This window comes from Elephas maximus, chromosome 10 (assembly GCF_024166365.1).
Source record: "Elephas maximus indicus isolate mEleMax1 chromosome 10, mEleMax1 primary haplotype, whole genome shotgun sequence".
NCBI classification, from domain to species: domain Eukaryota; kingdom Metazoa; phylum Chordata; class Mammalia; order Proboscidea; family Elephantidae; genus Elephas; species Elephas maximus.
This window is the reverse complement of record NC_064828.1, coordinates 91,532,601-91,557,136: the sequence shown is the minus strand read 5'-3', so window position 1 is coordinate 91,557,136 and position 24,536 is coordinate 91,532,601. Positions and strand designations below refer to the sequence as shown.

The following is a 24,536-nucleotide window of genomic DNA, read 5'->3' as shown; positions in this document are numbered from 1 at the left end:
TATATACACTTTATCATAGGTTATCATCGTGTGTATACATATACATACACACTTTATCACAGTTTTCAGTGTTTGCTTCAACTTCTCTATGCATTTGCATATTATATATGCCTATTCTGCACTATGACTCCTTACTCTGCTACTGTGTTTCTATCTGTGTATTCCTTTTTCAACCATTGGACACACACAAATTCACACACAATCATCAAGACACACTTATAATAAAAATTCTTATTGCAGTCAAAATATTTAGAACCTAAACAGAAGAATACATTTTTAAGTAATCTAAAGTCACAGATCATACATTCTTAATGCTACTTTCCAAGTTCAATTAAAAAAAGAGAAATATGGATCCTTCCATTTGGCTATGGAATCCCATGTCCTGAGACACCACCTTCATTCAAAATCTGATGGAAACTAAACCTCAGAGCTCAGCAATTGCACGAATATTTTCTACCTAATCATCATATTATCTCCAAAATCTAGCATAGTACCTAACATATAGTAAGTGCATAATACATATTTATTTGATAAATTGATCAATGAATGCTCAGAGGTTTATTCAAGTTCAATAATTCAGTGATCTCAAAGTTTTCATCCCTGTCAAACTACTTCTTTAGGTTTTCTGCAAGACCATTATAGCATCAAACATCTCCTCCATCCAAAAAGAAAAGAAGCAAAGACTGACACCACTACTGGTAGAAAAATACTAATGGGCTTATTCTGAAAATTTTAGTAGTTTTATGGGTAATAGATATATTATTGAAATTAGCAAATCAAAGGTAAGATCCTTAATGGAAGTGACGCTGTCTTTTGCACAGCTGGGTTCTCAGGCTAAAGTGTATGATCAAGTTTTCACCATGTAACAACCAAAATAAATATTTTGTCAAACAGTTATAGAAAATATAAGTAAAACACGTGTACAGAAGAGGGTTCACATAATACCAATGATAGAGTAGGTTAACTAAATGACCCTCATAGACTATAGGACAAAACTTTACAACTTGCCATGGCAGGAATTGTTGGGAGCCATAGATCCGACAAACTCAAAGGTTAATCACATATTTTAACTCTAGGGTAGACAGAAGAGTTTCTATTTACCCATCAAAGCCCTAGAAGCAGGGGAGCCTGAAGTGGATAAATCGTGAATATATCTGAAGAACAGTTTTTGCTCTGAAACCATCATTTTACAACAGTTTTGGTGCTTTCCTTTTCAGTTTTTGTAGCAATTGTAGCTGCCACGGGGCTGCTATTTTGATTTATCTTCTGAATGTAGATCTAGTCCTGTGACAGTCTCACATCCTGACATTTTGGAAAGATGAAACATGTGAGATATTAGAGTTGGGGTAAGAAAAATTCTGTAAGGACTGAGAGAACTTCATAAGTTTTAAGTAAAGACAATAAGTTGCTGCTGATAAAAAAAGACAACTGCTTCAACCTGACACCTTAATGCAGGCATCATGTTGGGGGCTAGCAGAAAAAGAAGAAACTGAAGTCAGAAACACACAACTTGTATACCCTTGAGGTCTCTAGATTCTCAATAGGAGTGAGGAACTTTAAATGGGACAAAACTGTAGGGATATATTTAGCGGGTGAATCTGGTTTATACTATATTTAGTTTATATTATCTGGTTCACTGGAAATATCAAATGTTTTCAAGGATTAGAGGTGGGAGTGTAAATTTCTACAACTACTTCAGAAAGCAATTTGTCAATAGCTAATAAAATTAAAGATACACACAGCTTATGACCCAGTAGGGAGTTTTACTGCTAGGTGTATGTTCTAAATAAACTCTAGTACAGGTATGGACAAAAAATGAACAGGGATGTTCGCTGTCACCATAATTGTAATACTGAAAACTGGAAACAACATAAATGCCTAGTCATACTAGAAAAAGTAAGGATAAATGAAATACAGTATATTCCTATAATGAAACACTAAATATCGGTTAATGAACAAAATCTATATGAATCAACATAAATCTTGAAAATATGCTGATTGAAAAAGTTGTACAAAGATATGTACAGCATGATATAATTTATATAAATTTTTAACACTCAAATTATAGCATATATTATTAAAGGGATATACCACAGGTAGTAAAATTTTTAAAACATGGACTAGAATGCCATATAGCAACCTCAGGATAGTCATCGCCGGTAGCATAGGAGGGAGGGGAAATGTACGAAAAAGGAATTTGACTACATTTGCAATATTTGAAATATAATGTCTTTGTTTTATTACCTGGAGAATTTATTAAATAAATCCCGTACCAGTTGCCATGAAGTCGATTCCGACTCATAGCGACCCTGTAGGACACAGTAGGACTGCTCCATAGGGTTTCCAAGGAGCAGCTCGTGGATTCAAACTGCCAACCTTTTGGTTTGCAGCCTTAGCTGTTAACCACTGCATCACCAGGGGCCCATTAGATAAAAAATGGGACATAACTTAAAAAAAAAAAAAAATGGGGAGTGATATCTTAGCTCAGCATACAGGCCTCCTTTGGGTACGTTTTATATGATATAGTCTTTTTAATTTCTTTGGCTCTTTGGAACAACATAAAATCCCTGAGAGTATTAAAAAAAAAACTTAGTTGTAGTCTCACGTGAGACTAAGAATGGGAACAATACTAAGAATGGGAAAATTGACCACCAAAGGTACTAGTAGGATGTTATTAATATTCTATAAATCTCCTCCCTTAAAGAGATAGTCACACCACAGGGTGACCATAGGCTGTGAAAGAGAAAGAGTAATAGGTGGGAAAGCGTTACAAGAAACTCTAAACTCTAGGCTATGAATGACTCATCATTTGGCCTGTAGCCTGCCACTTGCTTTAATTTGCCTGTGATAGACACTGCTAATCAGTTATAATAACACTTTCTACTCAGATCTTCTATGTGGCCTCAGAATCCTTCTCAACACTGGTATTCTCAATCTATCTGAGCTGACATAATAGCAAAACCTATTTGCCCCAAAATATTAAAAAATACTACTCTTCTCAAATTTTTTTTTTTTTTACTTTTGGACTATAATAATTTTCATAAAAATGTTACTTGTATTAATATACAATGAGTTTATAGTTGCTATTTTTTAATTACAAACAAAAAACGATTTACCCCTAGCATTTCCCAAAGAGTAGTTCAAAACTTCTCTTCTCAACTTATCCTCAAGCTTTGTAATTAGTCCAGGGCAAAACTAACTCCTCAGGGATCTAATGGAGCTACTCTACAAGGTCTGAAAGCTTATAGAAGGAAGAATAAAGATAAATGGAAATGAACTGAGATGATAATTCCCTTGGATTCCTGCACATGACTCTCTCCTGGGTCTTTCCTCCTTTATCTTTTTTCTACATAATGGGTTCTCAGAAGAACCAGCTCTTGGTCCTTTCTTACGTGAGGCTTTTAGATTCTTCTCATCTCTTTATTCCTTCTCTCCCATGCTTTGGTCACTATAAGATTGTCCTGGGCTAATTCTCATTTGGGAGTTTCCCTCCCGATTCTAACGCCTAAAAGGCCAAATGGTAAAAACGATGAGGTTCAAGGAAAAGAAAGTCTCTCAAATCTCCCTCTCATCTAGGCCTTAAGTCAGTTAAGGACAAGAACACCATGTAGAGCTTCAAAGCTAAATTTTGTCCAACATATTCTGTATATTGAATAAGTGCTTCTTCTGGCCCTGGTACTATCTACCTTTCACCTACCTGTCTGCCACTTGAGTGGTTCATCATTCTACACTGAACACCTGCTGTGTGAAGAACACGCTGCTACCACCACACTCCTTCTCTTGCTTGGATAATTTTTGGACTACATCTTACATCTGAAACAGTTTGTACTGTCCTTAAATAGAGAAAGCCTTATTCCTCTTTTGTAAAGGGAAATTATGAAGATTGAGGGATGCTTTCTGTGAATGCTGCCAACCAAGATACAGTATTTAGGGTGAGACAACAAGAACTATTTTTTCTTGATTCAAATAAAACATTTTGATGTGACCTAGAAGGTGTAAAAGTCATTGGTGTAGGGCTGCCAAGTCACCTGCTTCCCCAACCACCTTTCCTCACCCCACCCCCTATGATCTATAAAAGCTGGGCTGTATTTACCCCGGGGGCCAATTAAAGAACTTTCACCCACCACACTCACTGCTAATGGATCAGAGCTGAAGCCACAGCTTATTTTACCCCAGCCACATAAACACTCACAGTGTGGTAAGAAATGCTTCTCCTCCTCCCCGAAACTACCTGGACACAAGCCCGAGGCATGGAAGCCAATTTTCCTTTATGAGCACTAATGATTCATTTGAAGAGATAACTGAAGTAATGATTTTCTCAGTCCTTATGATGCTGAGAGTCTCTCATCTTAATTATGGATTACAATGCACTGGGAGTAGGGTACATTAGCCAAGGGACCCAGGGCTTCAGGAATTTCTCTCATTGTTTGCAGAATCAATCAGTGTCTGCAAGTGTATTACAAGTCCCTAAACACCCAACACAAGCCTGCCTTTATAAGCAAATAGATTTGAACAAGGCTTTGATTATCTCAGGACAACTCCTGTTTTGTTTTAGCCTCAAGTCAATGGAGTTTGACCTGAGAGACCCACAAGGACCCTAAACTCCTTCATTCCGGCGTCAGTCTTGTCAATAGCTGCCTCCGTCCCAGTTTCTGTTAGGAGTGTGGGATTAGGTGCGCAAACCTAGGGGACTCTACTGTGGCCACTGGGTAACAGCAATTTTTGCAGTCACTTAGACCCACTACATCCCTGGTTTCTGATTGATTTTCTTGGATATACTGCCTTATGCCCCTCACCCCTTGAAAATCCTGCAGTAACTGTAAATTGTAGTCAATTTAATTTGGACCATGACAACCCTTTCCTGAGAGTTTGGATTTTTATCTCCTACCCACACCCCTACAGAAACAAGTCTCTGGGAACCACAGCATAGCTCCATCTGGATCCTACAACCTCCAAATGGCTGGTGCCACATGGTAGATGACACTCCTTGACATCAACAGCAGCTTGAAACATTGCTTGGATGACCTGGATGCCCTGTAAAATGAAATGAAATCAAAACCAAACAAAAAGAATAAAAATGTCAAGCAGTCTCCTCAGTGTGATTAGCTCTACCAGCCTTTGTGGCACATTCCAAAGAGTGAGCTCCACCCAGGCTTGATTCATTTGCCCTCACTCCGAGGGCTTCTTTGTCTCTGCCAGTTCCTCTAAAACTGGTACCTGAGTCTCTTAATGTATGACAGCCAACTTAAATTTCAGGTCACAGGATTTAACCTGCAATAAATCCAAATTTGCATAAGGATAATGGACATTCTATTACACTTTTATGCCAATAAGCCCTAATGTAGTAATTAACCATTAAGCACATTTACTGATAAGCTGCTCATTAGAGAGAAACCTGACAACTAGCAATGTTATCAGAGTCCACAACTTCCAAATTTCTTTCAGAAATGCTGTTTTGCTTATAGGGACTAAAAGCTAGCAAAAATCGTAGAGCAGCCATTCTCACTGCTATTTGCATGGAACCACTAGTGTGATAAGTCTTTGGAGGTGAGAACCAGTTTTCTAAATTATACTTCATTATGCATATATTTTTTAAGAAAAAGCTTTCTCTCAGCCTTAAATTTCTTTCATAAAACACTGCTAAGGAGGGAGTGTGGGCTTCTTCTTTTTGTTTGCTTATCTACCTTAAGGCAGAATTGAATCGGCCATTCACACAGGGAGTATTTTTTTTTTTTTTTAATCATAAGTGCCAACAGAAATGAAGGAAGCTCTCAACGAGATGGATCAACACAATAGCCACAACGAACTCAAGCTTACCAACGATCATAAAGATGGTGTGGGATAGGGCAACATTTTGTCCTTCTATACATAAGGCCACCATGAGTTAGAGCTGACTCCATGACAACTATCAACCACAACAACAACTGTTAAGATGGTGACAGGAGCCAGATGAGTGTGGCCAATTACAACACTTAGTCTGTTCTTCCCTTCCAAGGATGTTTTCACTCCCATTGCTCTACAGGTGGAGCCTTCATAACTCTCTCCTGGACCCCTGGTGCTCTTTCTCATAAGCACCACTAATTGGAGAATATCCACAAAGCCTCAGCTGCATGAATCCAATGGCCAAATATAATCAATTCACCATTGACTGTACACTTAATAAACGGCAGCCATGGTGCCCGGCCCTGAGGATACGATGATAGATAAGACAGTCTGTCCTCTAGAATTTGATATATTTTGATGCCTTGCATTGCCCCTTGGTTTTCATCATTTGCATTTGTCCTGATAAGAATAATTTAGCTGAATTCTCTCCAGAAAAGAACACCATTCACATAGAGATGGTAGATGGAGATGCTCCCAATATTCTGGTACATGCTGGTCTCTCTCTTCACGAAAGACTTTGTAGACATTTCTGGTACCGCTGATTTTACCATGTGATGAGAGCATTTTGTTACATTCTTCATGATTAGCTTCTTTAAGCGCTTTGTGTATGTAAATCTTTTCTCACCAACCACATTCTTAATTGCTATAAATCCTTTGTGCAATAAACATACAAAACAGAAAAAATGGCAACCTGTTTGAGAGCAAAAAATCCTGTCATATCATCGTTAATAAAAATGCTTTGGCATTCAACAGATGCCTTAAACTGAACTGAATTCAACTGAATTGACATTGTCTTCCCAAATATTCTTCGGTGCCTTAAAGTTACAAACCTATGAAGTTTGTGCCTGTTTATAGAACAGATAATACTCACAGTGCTTCATTGCTCTACAAATGTGATTTTTAAAATTTATTACCATAAATAGATGCTGGGATGCTCAAGCCCACAATTCCAGCAAAATCAAGTGGTTGTTATTGTTAGGTGCCATCAAGTAGGTTCCAACTTATAGCAACCCTATGTACAAAAGAACAAAACGATGCCTGGTCCTGCTCCATTCTCACAATCAATGACAGCCTTGAGCATTTGCAATCCATCTCATTGAGGGTCTTCCTCCCTTTTGATGACCCTCTATATTACCAAGCATGATGTCCTTCTCCAGGGACTGGTCCCTCCTGATAACATGTCCAAAGTACATGGGATAAAGTCTTGCCATTCTTATTTCCACAGAGCATTACAGCTGTACTTCTTCTAAGATAGATTTGTTAGTTCTTCTGGTAGTCCACGGTATATTTGATATTCTTCACCAATACCATAATTCAAATGCATCAATTGTTCTTTGGTCTTCCTTATTCATTGCCCAACTTTCACATGCATGCGAGGTGATTGAAAAGACCACGGCTTGGGTCAGGCACATCTTAATCTTCAAAGTGACATCTTTGCTTTTAACACTTTAAAGAGGTCTTTTCCAGCACATCTGCCAATGCAACATGCCATTTGATTTCTTCCATGGGCATTGATTGTGGATCCAAGTAAAACGAAATCCTTCACACCTTCAATATTTTCTGCATTTATCATGATGTTGCTTATTGGTCCAGTTGTGAGAATTTTTGTTTTCTTTATGTTGAGGTGTAATCCATACTGAAGAAGCTGTAGCTTTGATCTTCATCAGTAAGTGTGTCAAGTCCTCTACGCTTTCAGCAAGCAAGGTTGTGTCATCTGCATATCGCAGGCTGTTAATGAGTCTTCCTCCAATCCTGATGCCACGTTCTTCTTCATATAGTCCAGCTTCTCAGGTTATTTTCTGAGCATACAGAGTGAATAAGTATAGTGAAAGGGTACATACAACCCTGATGCACACCCTTCTTGATTTTAAACCACGCAGGACCCCACTGTTCTGTTGGAACAACTGCCTCTTAGTTTATGTACAGGTTTTGCATGAGCACAATTAAGTGTTATGGAATTCATATTCTTCACAAAGTTACCCATAATTTGTTAAGATTCACACAATCTAATGTCTTTTGTATAGACAAAAAACACAGGTAAACATCTTTCTGGTATTACCATTATTAAGGAAAAAAATTTTTTTTAATTACAGCAACTCAAAATAAACCTAAAAAATATTTCTTATCAGGATTTCTTATATATACTTTATTTAATGGATTTGGAATTATCCCCTGGGGTGCTGTTTTAACATTTATGTTTCTTATATCTTTAACTTCTCCATTTCTACTGGCTGTCTTGCCTTGAATTTTGAAAAGATTAAGTCTCTCTGATTCAGAAACGAAACAAATGATTATCTGTGACCTCTGGGTTCTCAGCTACAAGGGAACTTTCAGTTCTCGACTTCCTGGTCCTCTTTTTTGGCATTGATCCGTGCTGATTACACCACCCACCTGGAAACTCTCTACTTTCTTGGCTTCCATGATACCACTTTCTCTGATTCTCCTCCTGCCTCTTTAACTTTTCCTTTTTAAGTGTACTCTTAAATATTGGTTACTCTCAGGACTTTTTTAATCCGTCATTCTTATATTTGATGTGCTTTTTAAAATCTGATTTTGCCAATTGTAAAAAAAAAAAAAAAAACAGTTTGGTTATAATTATAGCTCCAGCTCTCTGAACTTGACCCTGATGTCACAATACCATCTAAAGAACCAAAACTAAGCCCATTGCCGTTGAGTCCATTCCAACTCACAGTGACCCTATAGGACAGAGTAGAACTGCTCCATAGAGTTTCCAAGGAGCGCCTGATGATTCAAACTGCAGACTTTTTGGTTAGGAGCCATAGCTCTTAACCACTACACCACAGGTACCTCCAACTCAACATACCCAAAACTAAAATTAGCATTTTCCTTGTTAAGCCTGCCTCACTTCCAGCATCCCCCGTATTTAACGTCACCCAAGCCAGACACTTGTGACATTTCCATACCCTTACCTCTAACATCCGATCAAATGATGTCTTGCTAATTGTTCCTTCCCTAGTATTCCAATACTGCCCACTTAATAAAGTCTAAGATCTGGTGCATGCACCCCTCTCCAACCATATCTCACATCATTCCAGCAACACCAAGCTTGTCTATTTTTATGAAACACCTTGTTGTTGCTGTTAGTTTCCATTGAGTTAAGTTGATTCCAACTCATGGTGACCCCATGTGTGCAGAGTAGAGGTACTCCAAGGGGTTTTCAAGCCCATGACCTTTCCGAAGCAGATTGCCAGGCCTGCCTTCGAAGATGCCTCTGTGTGAGTTTGAACTACCGACCTTTTGGCTGAGTGCTTAACCATTTGTGCCACCCAGGGACTTGTATGAAATACGTTGACACATATAAAATATTCAGAAGAGTTCCTGGCATACACTAAGCACTCAGTAAATGTCTGGTGATGTTACTATTACTACTCCTACCACCACCACCACTCCTACTTCCTTACTTCTTACTATTATTTCCCTATACTCACACTCTGTTTTTGACATTTCAGTGTCTTTGCTGATGCCACTTTCCTCTCCCCGGAATTGTTCTTTTTGCCTAAATAGCTCCCCACTCTTAAAAAAAAAAAAAAAAAGAAAGTACTATTCAGGTTCTTTCTCCTTTAGGAAACCATCTCTAATATTTCAGTTCAAGTTAATTGCTCATATTTTGGGCTCCTAGTATAACCTTGAGAAAATTTTGAACATATAGCTTAACATATTACATTATAATTATCAGGTTCTGTCTGCCATTCCAACCAGAGCAGGGATCATCAAACTACAGTTCTCAGGCCAAATTCAGCCCACTGCCTGTATTTGTAATTAAGTTTTTATTGGAACACAGCCACACCCATTTATCTACATGCTATTGAACATTTATTTATGTATTGTTACACACTGCTTTTCCACTAACAATGGCAGGATGTGGTAGTTGTGACAGAAATCATATGGCCCACAAAACTGAAAATATTTACTATCTGATCCAGAGTTTCTCAACCTCAGCAATATTGAGATCTGTGGCTAGTTAGTTCTTTGTTGTGGGAGCTATCCTGTACACTGTAGGATGGATAGCAACATTCTTGGTCTCTCTCCACTAGATGCCAATAGCACCCCCACCCACCCACCACTTGCCATACCGTCACCTCTCTAAGTCACGCCACCCTTGGTTTTCACAGCCAAAAATGTCTCCAAACATGGCCCTGGGGGCAAAAATCAACCCCAATTGAGAGCCTGAACTATAAGATCTTTCAGGGAATGAACTGTGTCCAGTTCATTTTGTATTCCCAACACCATACCTCAAATGTAACAGAAGCTCATTAAAGTGATCACTTAAAGGTAATTGGAGGGTTGTATGACATGTCAAAGTGACTTAAAATTCATAAGAATTTTGAAAGGGGCATTGGTGATCATCAAGCCAACACCCAATTTTACAGCTCAGCTTTATTTCCTTTAGCATTTTTGACATCACACATCATAACTGTTACATTAGAAAAGGTATGTTAAGAAAAATCAACTTTATCACAATCCCATTTGCATTTGATTGCCAGAAATTTTTTAAATCTAAACTTACTACATTCATATTTCATATATGCAAATAGATTTCATTTATCCATGAATAAGGATTTTTTCTTTATTGTGTCTACATATATATATTTATTTTGCAGATTGGATTATATCGCTTATGGTCAAAATATGTTGTTGTTAAGTGCTGTCGTGTTGGCTCCAACTCATAGTGACCCTATGTACAATAGGACGAAAAACTGCCCAGTCCTGCGCCATCCTCACAGTCATTGCTATGCTTGAGTTCATTGTTGCAGTGACTGTGTCAATCCATGTTATTGAGGGTCTTCTTCTTTTTTTAACTTTTTTTTTTTTTATCACACACAAGTAAAATTTTGCTGAAGGTCAAAATACAGTATGCAGGAATAACAACTTTCCTAGAGTCAATTAAAAAAACTCATTAAATGGATATAAATTACTTTCTTCTCTCTTAATAAACCTCTGTTACACACAGCATTGCTGGGACTACAAAAGCCTCTCTGCCTTCAAAGCGATTATATGTATTCCAGAAAAGCTAACAAATAAATGCAGTGCATTTTAAGGATCAGATGAGTGACAATAATAGCTAACATTTATTGGGCACTTTTTTAACCATGTGCCAGACTCTGCTAAAGGTTTTATTGCATCATCTAATTTATCTCTCATAAAAATTCAATGAAAGTTCACTATTATACTACCCATTGTAGAGATAAAGAAACTGAGTTGCAGAAAAGCTAGTAACTTGTCCAGGGCACATAGGTAGTGAGTGCCAAAACCGAAATTTCAACCTGGAAGTCTGCCTCCGAAATCTGAGCTCACACACACTGCACCACATAAATACATTCGGAATTCAGAAAGAGAAAGACCACTGCTGACCCGGTGATCGATCAAGCAAAGGACCTTAGATAGGTCCTAAAAGGATGGGTAAGACAGCAGAGAGAAGGGGAGAAATTATTGGCTGAGAGAATCAATAAGTTTTAGGAGCAAGAACTTAAAAAGTATATTTAGAATAACATGAAATGGCTTCTCTGGTTAAATACAGGAAAGTATGTGCAGTAACAACAATGTTGAAGTCAAACTATAAGGCTGAAGAAAACATACTCTTGCGGGCACCGCATGTTTCTGAAGAAGAGCAAAACGATCAAGCTGGATCAGAATGCAAAATACAGAGAGGGGCAGAGAGAATGGAGGTGGGAAGACTCATTAAGATACTACTACAGCAGCAAATGTATATGACAAAGGGAGAAGTGGAAGTGGAAGACCTAGAAGGAAGAGGACAGAAAAAAATGAGAAACAGAACAAGGGATTTAATGACCGATTGGTTTGTTAGTTGCTGTCGAGTGGATTCCAACTCATAGTAACCCCATGTATTGAACAGTAGAACTGCTCCATAGGGTTTTCAAGGCAGATCTGATTAAATGCGGGCAAAGAGGAAGAAAGGGAGGGAAAAAGAAAGCTCAAAGCTTATTCTAAACTTTCAAACTTGAGCGAATGGGTGCTACTGGCAGTATGCCTCCATTCTTCCCACAATAAACACACCACCTCACTTCTCGTCTAGAGAAGACACGGGCCATCCTATGAGACTTTTTTCACCTTCTTCTCAGACCTCACAATCACTTTGTTTTGTCTCCTTTCTTGCCATTTCAGGGAAGGAGACATTCCAACTTCAAAAAGTTATAAGGTAAAGAGAAGGGTTTTATGTCAGGTTAGAGTAAACCAGCACATGGATGCAGACTGAGGAGAAGAAACAAATAGAGAAGGAAGATGAAAGGTCAAAGAGAAAGTGGGGATAATTGAAGAGTAAAATCCAGGATATGCCGATGAGAGAAGATGCTGAGTACAGGTGAATACGGGAGCTTACAAACATGGAGGGACACCTGCCTTCCAGGATAAAGAGAAAGAGAAAAATCAACCTAGGGGGTAAGTAGGCTGATGAAGACCTGCAGTGAAGATAAGCTTGATGAGTTGATGTTGCTTGATCTGGGTCTTTTCAGAAAAGCAGGATGTCTAGCCATAAACATTTTGTTCCTCTCGCCCTCTCTCTTACTAAGCCACAGCCATATGGTCTCCTTGCTGTTTCTTGAGCATGCCACACTTGCCCTTGCCACCCTTGGGTCCTTTTTGTACTTGCAGGTTCCTGATTGGAATGGGCTTTCCTCAAATCTTCGTGTGGCTGACTCTTTCTTTCATCTTAGGGCTCAGCTTAAATATCACCGCCTCAGGGAGTCTTTCCCTGATCACTCAGTCTAGAGGAGATCCAAACTCCTTGCCACTTACTATCCCATTATCCTCTTTTATTTCCTTTATAGCACTTATCACTGTCTTAAAGTACCTGAATCAGTTGTTTGCAGGTTTATTATTAGCCTCCTCCAATCATAATGTAAGTTCCATAAATTCAGGGACTTTCTATACGGCTTCATTCATCACACATGCCAACACTTAGGACTTAGGCACTCCATGAGCATTTACTGCACTGATAAATAAGTGCATGAGTGACATGCTGTTGAAAAAATGGATATAAGCAGAGACTGGAAATTCGGAGCAATGACTCCATTACCGATGTTCACAAACATTTATGAATTTCCAGAGAAGTATTTTCCATGTATTCATGACCCAAGAATTATGCTTAACTCTGAAGCGAATATACGATCTAAATATATCCTGTAGGTGCCTTCTAGGAGCTCAGTCTATTAGGGAAGCATATAAATATAGATCATTAAAATATAATGTGGTAAGATCTATAATAAAAATTATAATAAAATTATAAACTGATTGGCTGTGGGAGCATATAATAAAGTGATTCTAACTCAAGCTAGGTAAGTCAGAAAAACAATTCCACTCATGTGCTAGGGATGGGTATGCCCCATCTGAGTTTGGCATACAAATGGAGAAGATTAAGGAGTAACTGTGAGGTAGAGAGGATAGGAAGGATAGACAACTCTCCCAAGAAGTTTTTCCCTGAAAGTAAGGAATAAGCTAAGGTGTGAGTTAAACAGGGTATAGGGTCAAAGAAATGATTTTGAGCAAGTATCTAGCTGAGGGGATGGAGCAGAGATGAAGGAGAAGATTGAAGATGGCTGAAAAGAGAGGGAGCCCTTAAAGGGCCTAGATCGCAAAAGAGGATAACAGCTGCACTCAGGAGGAGGAGAGCCCATCGATAAGCCAGGAGATAAGAGGGCCGCAGTGAGTATCTTTGAAGGTAGATCTAAAGGTGGAAGGAGAGAAGTTGAGCAAGCATGACTTGAATAGTTTTATTTCCTCATGAAGTATGAGATAGAGCATCTGCCAATACTGTCTGATGAGGGAGAGAAAAAGGGAGCAAGAAGGAGAACTTATTGGTTTATAATTGGTGTGTGGTGTTGCTGTCCTATGTTACATCTTCACTGGTTTATCAAGAGCAAAAAAAAAAAAACTGTCCTGATATCTCTCTTGAAATCTGTGCAGAAACTAGCTGTAGCACACTGACCACGGGGGGATGGGACATGAGGTTACAAAAGCACCATAACACTAATGGGATAGTCATTTCTACATTTGCAAAGCAATTTTGAAAACATTAACTAATTCATTAGCTCAATGATTACTTTATCCCTGTAGGTATATGTGTACAAGGACTACTTTTTTGTTTCCTTTGAGACATCTGAAAACACAAGAGATTTTGTCTCAGTGGGAATGTTGTGGTAGATTACATTTGCTGTAAATAAGTGACATTTTTAGAAAGCAATGAGTTCCACTGAATTTATCCTGAAGAGTAAAAAAAATACAAAGCTAAATAAGAGACTCACAGAATCACACTGAAAATTCACAATAAGCCTAAAAACATATCTTTCACTCATTCTGGCTTTCTGAGGTCATTGGAGGCAAATAGCTCCAACTTTCCTGAAAATGTTGGGCTGGAGCAAAAGTGAAGTTGTAGTGGACATCTCCAGACAGAAGAATTCCACTGCTTGGCATTTATACCAAGAACAGCTGCTTCCCTCTCAGGTCCCATAATGAAAATCATTCCTCCATTAAAGGTTAGGCAATATCAATTTGCCAAGTCAAAGTCAGAAATCAGGCAAAAAATGATTTTCCTCTAAGAACAATCAATGGCAAGGTAAGGAAAAAATGGGGAATTATACCCAGCCTCTCAGCAGGATGCTTGTGCCTGATTAAATGACCTTTCCCATGAAGTACAGCCTCTAACTAGCAGTGACTGACTATTCCCTAGACTGGATTTAACCAGAGAATCATCACCAACATTTTCCTGAGAGATTATTTCCTTTTTTTCTTCACCAAGTCATGACCGAGTTGGTAGAGAGGGCCTCAGTAGTCATGATAGCAGCACTGTTCACATGTCTCAGGTCTAGCTTTTACTAACTGTGTGACCCTGGGGGAGATACTCACTTTAAATTCAGTATCCTCGTCTGTAAACTGGTAATGCTAATAGGCTCCGCCTCACAAATTCATTGTGAGAACTAAATTAGGGAATATGTATGAAGTTCTAAGCATGGTATAGATACACCCTCCCCAGGCATTCACATTAAGTGTTCAAGAATTGTTAGTCTTTATTGTTGCTGTTATTATGATTACAATACCATGGTTGCAATGATTCCAAAGATGCTGTCAGTGAAGTTCTGAGGAAAGAGAAGTAATTGGAAGTGACTGCTAGGTGATGCTATGAGTCGGAATTCGACTCGACGGCACTGGGTTTTGGGGGTTTTTTACTAGGTGATGGCAGTGGCTGGGAACCTCAAATCCTTCCACGAGGGCAACCCTGAGTCTTGGTGGAGCACGTACAGTCAACTGATTTGCAGATGAATCAGGAAAGTCCTAAATACAATGAACCTAGTCTAATCAATCAGCCTCACTCTTTCTTTTCGGAAGTTTCATTCACCATAACAATAATGGGAGAGCTACAGTGGGTCTTTATAGAATCTTATGTTTGGAAGGAACTTAGAAAACCAATACTCTCTACTCATTTGATGTTAGAATCCCTTCTTTTACCTAAGCAAAATGGCTGCCTAGACTGTGTTTCGATGTCCTGAGTGACAGAGAACCCATTACCTTAAGGCAGCTTTGGACAGCTCTCATTGAAAGCTATTCCTTGTATTAAGTACCCAGATTTTACTCATTTGCCTTAGTTCTTCTTATTAGGACATTTAAGTCACGTTTAATCTCACTTTCATAGGATAGCTCTTCACGTATGAAGACATCTCTCAATTCTTGGGCTCAGACATCCTTTCTTCCTCAGGCTAAATGTCCCTGGATTCATCAGTTCACCCTTCTTACGTCAAGATTTTGAGTTCCTTCACCTTTTTCATAGCTCAAATCTAAACATGTTCTAATACGTCCATTTTAGTCGGTTAACCTTAAAAAAAAAAAATCTAGAACTAAATGGAACACTTCCAGTAATAATACTAGCATATGGTGATAATGACCATGGTAAATACGATTAACCATGAATTAACTGCATGCCAAGCATTGTCCTCAACAGTTTGCATGTATTATCTCAGTTAATGGAAACCCTGGCGGCGTAGTGGTTAAGTGCTACGGCTGCTAACCAAAGGGTCGGCAGTTCATATCCGCCAGGCGCTCCTTGGAAACTCTATGGGGCAGTTCTACTCTGTCCCATAGGGTTGCTATGAGTAGGGATCGACTCGACGGCACTGGGTTTTGACCTGTTAATACTCACGACCACCCATGAAGTACGTATAATTATTGTCCCCATTTAATAAACCAAGTGAGGCACCAAACCAAACCCAAATCCACTGCCATTGAGTCGATTCTGACTCATAGCAACCCTATAGGCCAGAGTAGAACTGCCCCATAGAGTTTCCAAGGAGCGCCCAGAGGATGTGAACTGCTGACCTCTTGGTTAGCAGCCATAGCACTTAACCGGTACAGTAACCCTGTTGAACGCATATGTAAGTGTGATTGATGCAACATGGCTTCTTCTTAGTGTTCTTAGTGAACTATGGTGGTTCTGTTGATCACTCTTCTTTGCTTGGGGCTCATTCCTTCTGATAATAATACACCCCAAAATTTTGCCTAGAATCTAATTAGGTCATAAGTCCACAGCTTGCATTATCTACATTTTTTTTCTCTAGTCTTTAGGAAGCTTCCCCCATTCTCTACCATTCCTCAGAAATCAACAACCAAGTTTCAAAAATCTTATTTTCAGGTTTTTTTTTTTTTTTTTTCTGTATCCTTGGATAGCATTAACACAAGTTAGGGAAGTGGAAGGGTATCAATGTAAGCCTAATATTCAATACACATTCCCAACAGCACACGGTTTTCTTTCCTCTTCTGTGTCAGAGAGCCATTCCTTGTACTCCAGGAGGTGATCTTTTCCAGAACATCTCACTTATCCTCTTTGAAAAAATTTCAATCTTAAACTGAATCACACGAAATTGCCAATATTTGGCCTTTTTTAACCCACAAAAATGGCAGTTTCTTATGGTTCAACCGAATACCTAGCTCCTGAGATTCAGTCTCTCCTCTTCCTCCACCTTCCTTCGTCCCCCAGGCTCTGGTTGATGTTTTCACTCCTTTCTTCCTTGTTGCAATCTTGCCCTTCTTGTTTCCTTTTTGTATTGGTTCTTTCACTCTGTCCAGGCATTCCACACTTCCATGCCCACACAGTGCTTCTTCATACATCTTTCAAACGGGAGACGAATAAAACCTACCCTGGTATCCAGAACCTAACAAGCAGTAACTTGCATTCCTGTGCTACAATTTCCAGAAGTTCTCCACAGTAGTGTGCATTTGACTGAGCAATGCTTATTATCCTTCTTTGCTAGATCAGGACATGGGTGTCCAAAGGATATATAAAATGGTTTCCTAAGTAGCATTAGAACTGTACCTAGTGGCCAAGTTCCAATTCAGTTGTTGTTATTAAACTACACTGGACTCTCCTAACTTTTGTAGTTTTTAATTACAGAAACCGCAAAGAGTAATAAGTGGTTCCTTGGTCACAGCTCATGGATTTGGTTTCAATTAATGATATAAATAATAACTATACTAGTATTTACAGTGTTTTACAGTTCATAAAGCACCTCCATATTTTTTTAATCATACTTGCTCTCAACATAAAAATGTTTGAAATAGGTTTATTATCTCTTTTTACAGGCGAAGAAACTGAGGTTCAGAGCTGTCAAGCGGCTTGCTGGAAAGCAAGCAGCTGGTAGTGAATCTAGGCAAGACTCAAGTTGTGGACTCACATTTCTAAAGCCCGCCCTGGTCTTGTGTTCCAGGCTCACAGAAAACCTTCACATGATCTTTGCTCACTCTGGGACAGCACAGTATTCTTGATGCTGGGAAAAGGGGGATATTTAAGCCCAGTGCTGTGCCCTAAATTTGCCTGCTTAGACAGAACCACTTATCCTTAGCCCTACCTGAGAAATCAGTTAAGATATGAAAACAAGAGCTGGGGAACAGGAGGGCAAGAAAAGTATGGTCAGTGTAGAAGCAGGAGGACCACGCAAAAGAAAACCCAGAAGAGAGATTAAGTGACAGCAACAAAAGACAGTAAGGCAGGGTAAAATCAAACGGGTATATTAAAAAGAAGAAAAAAAAGCAACAACAGACAGTATCCCAAAGCCCGCAGGTGCCAGCAATTCAAATAAAACGTATAGCAATTAACAGAATTAACACAGCCTTAAATAGCTTGGCTCACCAGATGTGGACTCCTATCAGGGTTCTATAAAATGTAAAGTTATTACAGATTAAACCATTAATCATCTGTTCAGAGATTATCTCTGCCTGCAAAACCCCATTCGGGTTTAAATGGCTAATAATCACAAAGGGATGTGGACTGTAACATGCACAGTGATGTTCTATCCAATCCTTTTTCCTTTAAATATGTGTCACAATTCTCCTGCTTTTCCTCCTTCCTTGTTCGAGGTGCAACAAGAAAAGAGAGATGAGATAGGCCAGTTAGCCCCAGAGGCCTCAGCAGCCCTTGCGCTTCTCCATGGACAAATGGAGATACCAGCGTACCAGGGGAACAGTGACAGATGGAGAAGAGAGGATGTTGGTGTAGAAAGAATCAAATCAAATGACAAGGAAGAGCCACCTCATGGAAGGATAATGTGATGGGTTTGAATAAGCTCCCTAAAACTCGTTCTAAACCCATTGCTGTTGAGTTGATTCCTACTCATAACCACCTTATAGGAGAGACTAGAACTCCCCCATAGGGTTTCCAAGGCTGTAAGTCCCTTATAGAAGTAGACTGCCACATCTTTCTCCTGCACAGTGACTGGTGAGTTTGAACCTCTGGCCTTTTGGTTAGTGCTTTCACCACTGCACCACCAGGGCTCCTTGTAAGCTCCCTGGTCCTGGTGAACAGGATAGAGAAACCATCCATGCAACTTAATCTTTGTTTGGCTTTCTTCCACCATATTATGCTTTGTCCAACAATAATAGCACAGTAATGGCACAGTCAAGGACAGAGGACAGGAGAAATACACTGAGAGTAAGGGTCATTTGAAACTGAAATGAGAGTCAGAAGTACTTTGCTGTAGACATTTTAAGATCCAGAGAAGCACCCTCCTGGCCTAATGCTGAAGTTAATGGACCACTTCCCATCCCTGCTTTTTTACTTCCTAGGACAAAAATATACGTCACGGGGAAGTAGCAGGTGAACTTAATTCCTTGAGGAATTAAGGCCTGATAGACAAGGTGCCAATCAGACAGAACATTTCACTGCTTAAAATCTTCAATGACTCCCCATTACCTGCAGAATAAAGTCCAAGGGCTGGGCATAAAATAAAGCTGTCTATGACCTGGCTTCTCCTTAAGTTTTCAGCCTCATCTCCAACAGCTTCCAGTCTTACATTTTATGCTCTGATTATAAGTTCCCTACCCAAACACCATGTTCTTTCCTACCGCTGTGCTTTCGCTCATGCTCTTCCCTCATCCTGGTGCACCATTCCCACCATTCCTCTCTGTTAACTTCAACTGGTCCTTGAAGCCTCACCTTGAGCATTACCTCCTCCTGGAACTTTCTGAGTCCTTCAGCCGTCCCAGGGCACCAGTCAATACTTCTTTCAGAGCATTCGCTGCCTCTTACTGACTTTACGTTTGTGTGTCTGCCTCCCTCTTACATGTTAGGTTCTGTATCTGGTTCATCTTTGTATCATGGGCCCTTAGCATAGTCCTTGGCATATTGTAGGTTTTTAGTATACGTTTGTTGATAAACTCCATCAGGTTTCAGTGCCCCATAAGGCTAACTCCTTCATTTATTTATTTATTCCAAACACACTTATTGAGTGCATTTTTATGCCAGGAACTGTTCTAGGTTCTGGGCATATACCTGTGAACAGGTAAGGTCTTTGTTCTCATGGAGCCCACATACTAAGAGAGGAAGATTGACAATTACCAAGAAAACAAATGAACGATGTTCATGTTCTGAAGGCAACAAATAATGTAATGCCTGGGGGTAGGGAGAAGGCTGTAGGGTGGGACGGGTTATCAGGTACTTCAGCAGGTAGCTCCCAATCACATCTTCAGTGAAGGCCAGAGAATTACAAAAGGGCAAACCTCAGACTAAAGTCGTTTCTTATTTGCTTATGCTTTATGTTTATATTCATAAACTTTTTTATAAGGTATATTACGTAACCCTTAATAAGAATTATTATATAATAATTCTTATTATAGCAAAACTGTATAATGTGACATAGTTTTCACTTTTATGTACATTACTTTGTACAGAAAAGGTCTTATTATCTCCACATAATGGGTTAGGAAATTAAGACTCAAACAAGGTCAGAGACTGACTCAAGGCATATAGATAATGATAACGCCAGTTTTCCCAAACAGGTTTTCTGATTTAAAACCCAGTATTCTTTTCATTATACCACGCTGCCTTCCTCAAAGCCTTTTTAATCCCATTATTCCTAGAGAAGGTCTCAACCCACTTCTCTTAGCCTTTCTGAGGCTTTTGCATGTTTCTTTGTTTTTTTGTAATATTTCTCTTAAATCAGACAGCTTGGGGTTTCTTGGAAGGTTCAACTATTATCATGTCAAGATGTACTTTAGTCATCCCAAGAAAGTCATGTAGTTAATAATGACAGAGAACTTTTATCTTAAGAAAGATATTTCTTAATTTACAAACACGTGATTTCACTCAGCAAATATTTATGGAGAGCCCACTAGGCGCCAGGAACGATTCTAGAAGCTAGGGATACAACAAGAACAAACACAAGACAGACATGTTAAAACACGAAAACACAAAGAGGAGCAAGAAGTTGACTGTGACGTTTCAGTGGACACAAGTCTCTTATTGATAACTAAGGTGTATTGGGAACCACAATAGTTTGATGACAACGTGGCTACTCTTTGTTGTAGCTTTTATCAAGCTAGGATGTGCACACACAGGTAAAATCCATAGCCACGTTGGCTCAATAGTGGAGCCACATTTCAGCTTTTATATGGGTAGTAACTGTATCTCCAAATATAAAACCTATTTTGTGCCCCACACAAAAGAAGCATCATGGTCTGGAACAGAAGCCCCATTGTCCCTTTGCCAGGTTCCAAATTTGAAGAAAATGACACATGAAAGCGCCCAGTTCTGTTTAGGTCAACAAATGGCAAGAGAGATAGAAAAAGGAAGAAAGAAAGATGGGGAAAGAAAGAAGGAAACTTCAAAACCTGGAAACTGTTCCACGGGTAAATAGTCAAAGTAGGTAAGTGGGATTTGTCAAGGAGCTAAATCCCAAGGGAAGTTCTTACCTGTTTACTAATTTGTAAAAGACAAATACTAAGAACAAGAGAAGAATTTCCCAGACCTGCCCACAGAAAAGTGAATTATAATACTTAGACGGAAAGAAACAATATGCCAGGGCTACATTAGACCCAAACGTACCTCATTAAAACATTCAGACAAATGAGGAAGTCTCCAAAGTCTCTTAGAAAGACTGTAATACTGTACATGCAAAGGAGAGATGAGGTTGTAGGTTAAAAACGTCTAATTTTGCCTAACATTTCCCCCAGTGTTTGAACGTTCTTTTTTCTAACTTGATCTGGATTTAAATAAACAGATTTGGGCTGCTAAGATATGCATATTTTTAACACTAATAACTGGTATTTCTATTATAGACACATTTTCAGAACTACCTTTAACTTTGAAGTTAAGTCACACTTCTCACAGACTTTTGGAGCTTCTGGCTCTCTGCCTGGGCAGTGTAAAAGTATGTTTGTGTGTGCGCATGTGCGCGTGTGTGCACACGAGTAGTATTTCATTCACTTTAGGTTCTGCATGAGATCTCTGTGTATTTATGAGGGCTCTTTAAAAGCATTCAGGAAAGGAAAATGAAGAACACCAAGGCCTCACGACAACTAAGAGCCCAAGAGACTGAAACGGCCACATGAACCAGAGACCTACATCACCCTGAGACCAGAAGAACTAGTTGGTGCCCGGCCACAGTCGATGACTGCCCTGACAGGGAGCACAGCAGAGGACCCCTGAGGGAGCAGGAGATCAGTGGGATGCAGACCCCAAATTCTCATAAAAAGACCAAACTTAATGGTCTGACTGAGACTAGAGGAATCCCGGCGGCCATGGTCCCCAGACCTTCTGTTGGCACAGGACAGGAACCATCCCCGAAGACAACTCATCAGACATGAAAGGGACTGGTCAGCGGGTGGGAGAGAGACGCTGATGAAGAGTGAGCTAATTATATCAGGTGGACACTTGAGATTGTGTTGGCAACTCTTGTCTGGAGGGGGGATGGGAGGACAGAGAGAGAGGGAAGTCGGCAAAATTCTCACGAAAGGAGAGACTGAAAGGGCTGACTCAAGAGGGGGAGAGCAAGTGGGAGTACGGAGCAAGATGTATGTAAACTTATATGTGACAGACTGATTGGATTTGTAAACGTTCACTTGAAGCTTAATAAAAGTTAATTAAAAAAAAAAAAGCATTCAGGAGCATCTTTCTTGATTGATAGAAAAGATCTGTGGTTGAGAAATTGCTCCTTTGTCTCAAAATACATAATTGAGAAATGGTTCTATGTAATTGTGTGTAGGTGAAAATTAGTCCTAGAGGCCACCCCTAGATCTTGTCTGGGGTAAACTCCATACCCAGAGCTGTTTCACCTTAAAAATGGACGATCACTCCATGGCAATCAATGCCTCATTTATTCATGAACAATGCACCTAGTAACAGTCATGTTCTTTTCTATTTCTGATGAGAGAGCAATTCCAACGTAGTGTGATTTAACGGTGTTTAAGAGTCTTTCAGGGTTCATTAGACAGTGAGCAGTTTGTGCCTTTACTCTCTCCAAATGGGAGTAAATCCCAGGGAAGAGGTGCTCTATGCCTGCCACTATTCTGTCTAGAATAACAGTGGAGTACCTAAAGCCAGCAGAAAGAGAAAAGCACTCTGAATTCTCCTCTGTAATTTGTCCTTCACGCTGAGAACAATTCAAAGCTGTAATTAGATTTTTCCCTGCTTTGTCTTGTCTCTCCTTTCTACCCCTTCCTCTAAATTCACATATGGTTTATTGCAACAGACCCAGATCAAATGTCACTACTTCACTACCTTGGACTTCCACCAAAAATTTATCTGTTTCCTCTACTCAGTTGGAGCCCTGGTGGTGCAGTGGTTAAGAACTTGGCTGCTAACCAAAAGGTCAGCAGTTTGAAACCACCAGTCGCTCCTCAGAAACCCTATGGGGGCGGCTCTACTCCATCCTGTAGGGTCACTATGAGTCGGAATTGACTCTGCGACAACTGGTATACACCAGGCGTAGCAGACACAATCTCTATATTGACAAGGCTTACAGCCAAGTGGTATGAATGAATGCATGTGCAATGCCATCTTATGTATAACTGACATTGAGTACATTCCAGATAACTATAATAAGAATAAAATATGCCCTGAGAGAAGGCTCATAAGATGTCACAAGAGATTTTCATCTGCAAGAAGAGACACTGTTGGTTTCTCAAGGAATTTCCTCAGGGAAATGGTACAGATATGTTAGGCAGTCAAGCTTAGCTTAGAGTAAACAAAATGTGCAGTGTGCTAGTCTGGTGACAGAGTGTTTAGAAAGAATTCTACCAAATCAAGCCTGATTCTTCTCCCTCCACAATTGACCTCAGAGACTGAACTTACACTTGACTGAAGCTCCCTTGCTCTCAGACAGAGGTCTCAACATATCAGCTACAATGGTAGTAAATGAGGAATGGCAAAGCCCCACTGCCTTCTCACCGCTACTGGCTTTCAGGGAAAAAAGAAAAAACTAGTCTTCTGGACTTCAATATTACATTCTGAGAATTTCCCTTCACCTCAGATGAGACTCTGGGAACAAGAGACTTTGCAAAGGTAAAATAATGCATATGTTATATTTTAGACAAGACACACAACCACAAATTAAGCTGTTTTAGCTAAAGCTTCCCTACTTGCCAAGTAAAGGCACAAAATTAAACTTTACACACATCTAGATCCTTGTGATTTCAAAAGGATTTTCATCTGAATTATTTCCATTTCATTTAATGTATAATGCACACCTACCTGTGAGGTAAGATTCTCCATTAGTTAGATGGAGGAACTGAGTCATAGAGTGCTTATGTGGCAAACCCAAAGTCACACACCACTTTAAAAGAAAAAAAAAAATGTTTTTTTTTTTTTTAAGCTAGGTCCAAAACCTAAGACATCTACTTCCAAGTCCAAAGTCTTTTTCTGCTACAATATATGGCCTCACAGAAGAGATGAGAGGGCAGATCCTATCATTGACCCAGAAATCTTGTTTGTTCTTAAATAGTCACATGGGGCATTAAATAGCATTCTGTGAACTTTACCTCTTTAAGGCAGCCCATGAAGTTGTTGCTGACGGGTGAGCCTGGCAGGTCAGCAGTGCTGGGGCTTCCTCCCACATAGAAGAAGTCATCCGAGCCCAGCATGGTGTAGTCCTCCTGAGTGTAGCCCGTCGTGGTAAGAATGCCATCCACAGAGATTGTCACCTGGTAGAGGGACATAGGGACAAAAAAAAAAATCCCAGCAATGACCTTACAGTCCTATCAAAATCTGGTGGCTTCCCCTACCTGTAGTGTCACTTTCATTGTTTTAGTGAGGTATTCTTTCTAATTTTGGTTCGATTTTGTTATATGCAGCCAAGTTCCATTTTCTGGTCTGCCTTCCTTGTCGCCCAGGCCTCCAGTATTCCCCTGCAGATTCATGG

The 24,536-nt window shown here is 39.6% G+C and overlaps 1 protein-coding gene across 1 annotated transcript in view; it reads right to left on the bottom strand.

Moving 5' to 3' along the window:
- The window catches only part of NRXN3 (neurexin 3), a 1,867,393-nt gene that overhangs the window by 1,305,330 nt on the left and 537,527 nt on the right, over positions 1-24,536 (bottom strand). The window contains 1 exon segment of the mRNA XM_049899475.1: positions 24,157-24,318. Within this exon segment, the coding sequence (XP_049755432.1) occupies positions 24,157-24,318 (162 nt within the window).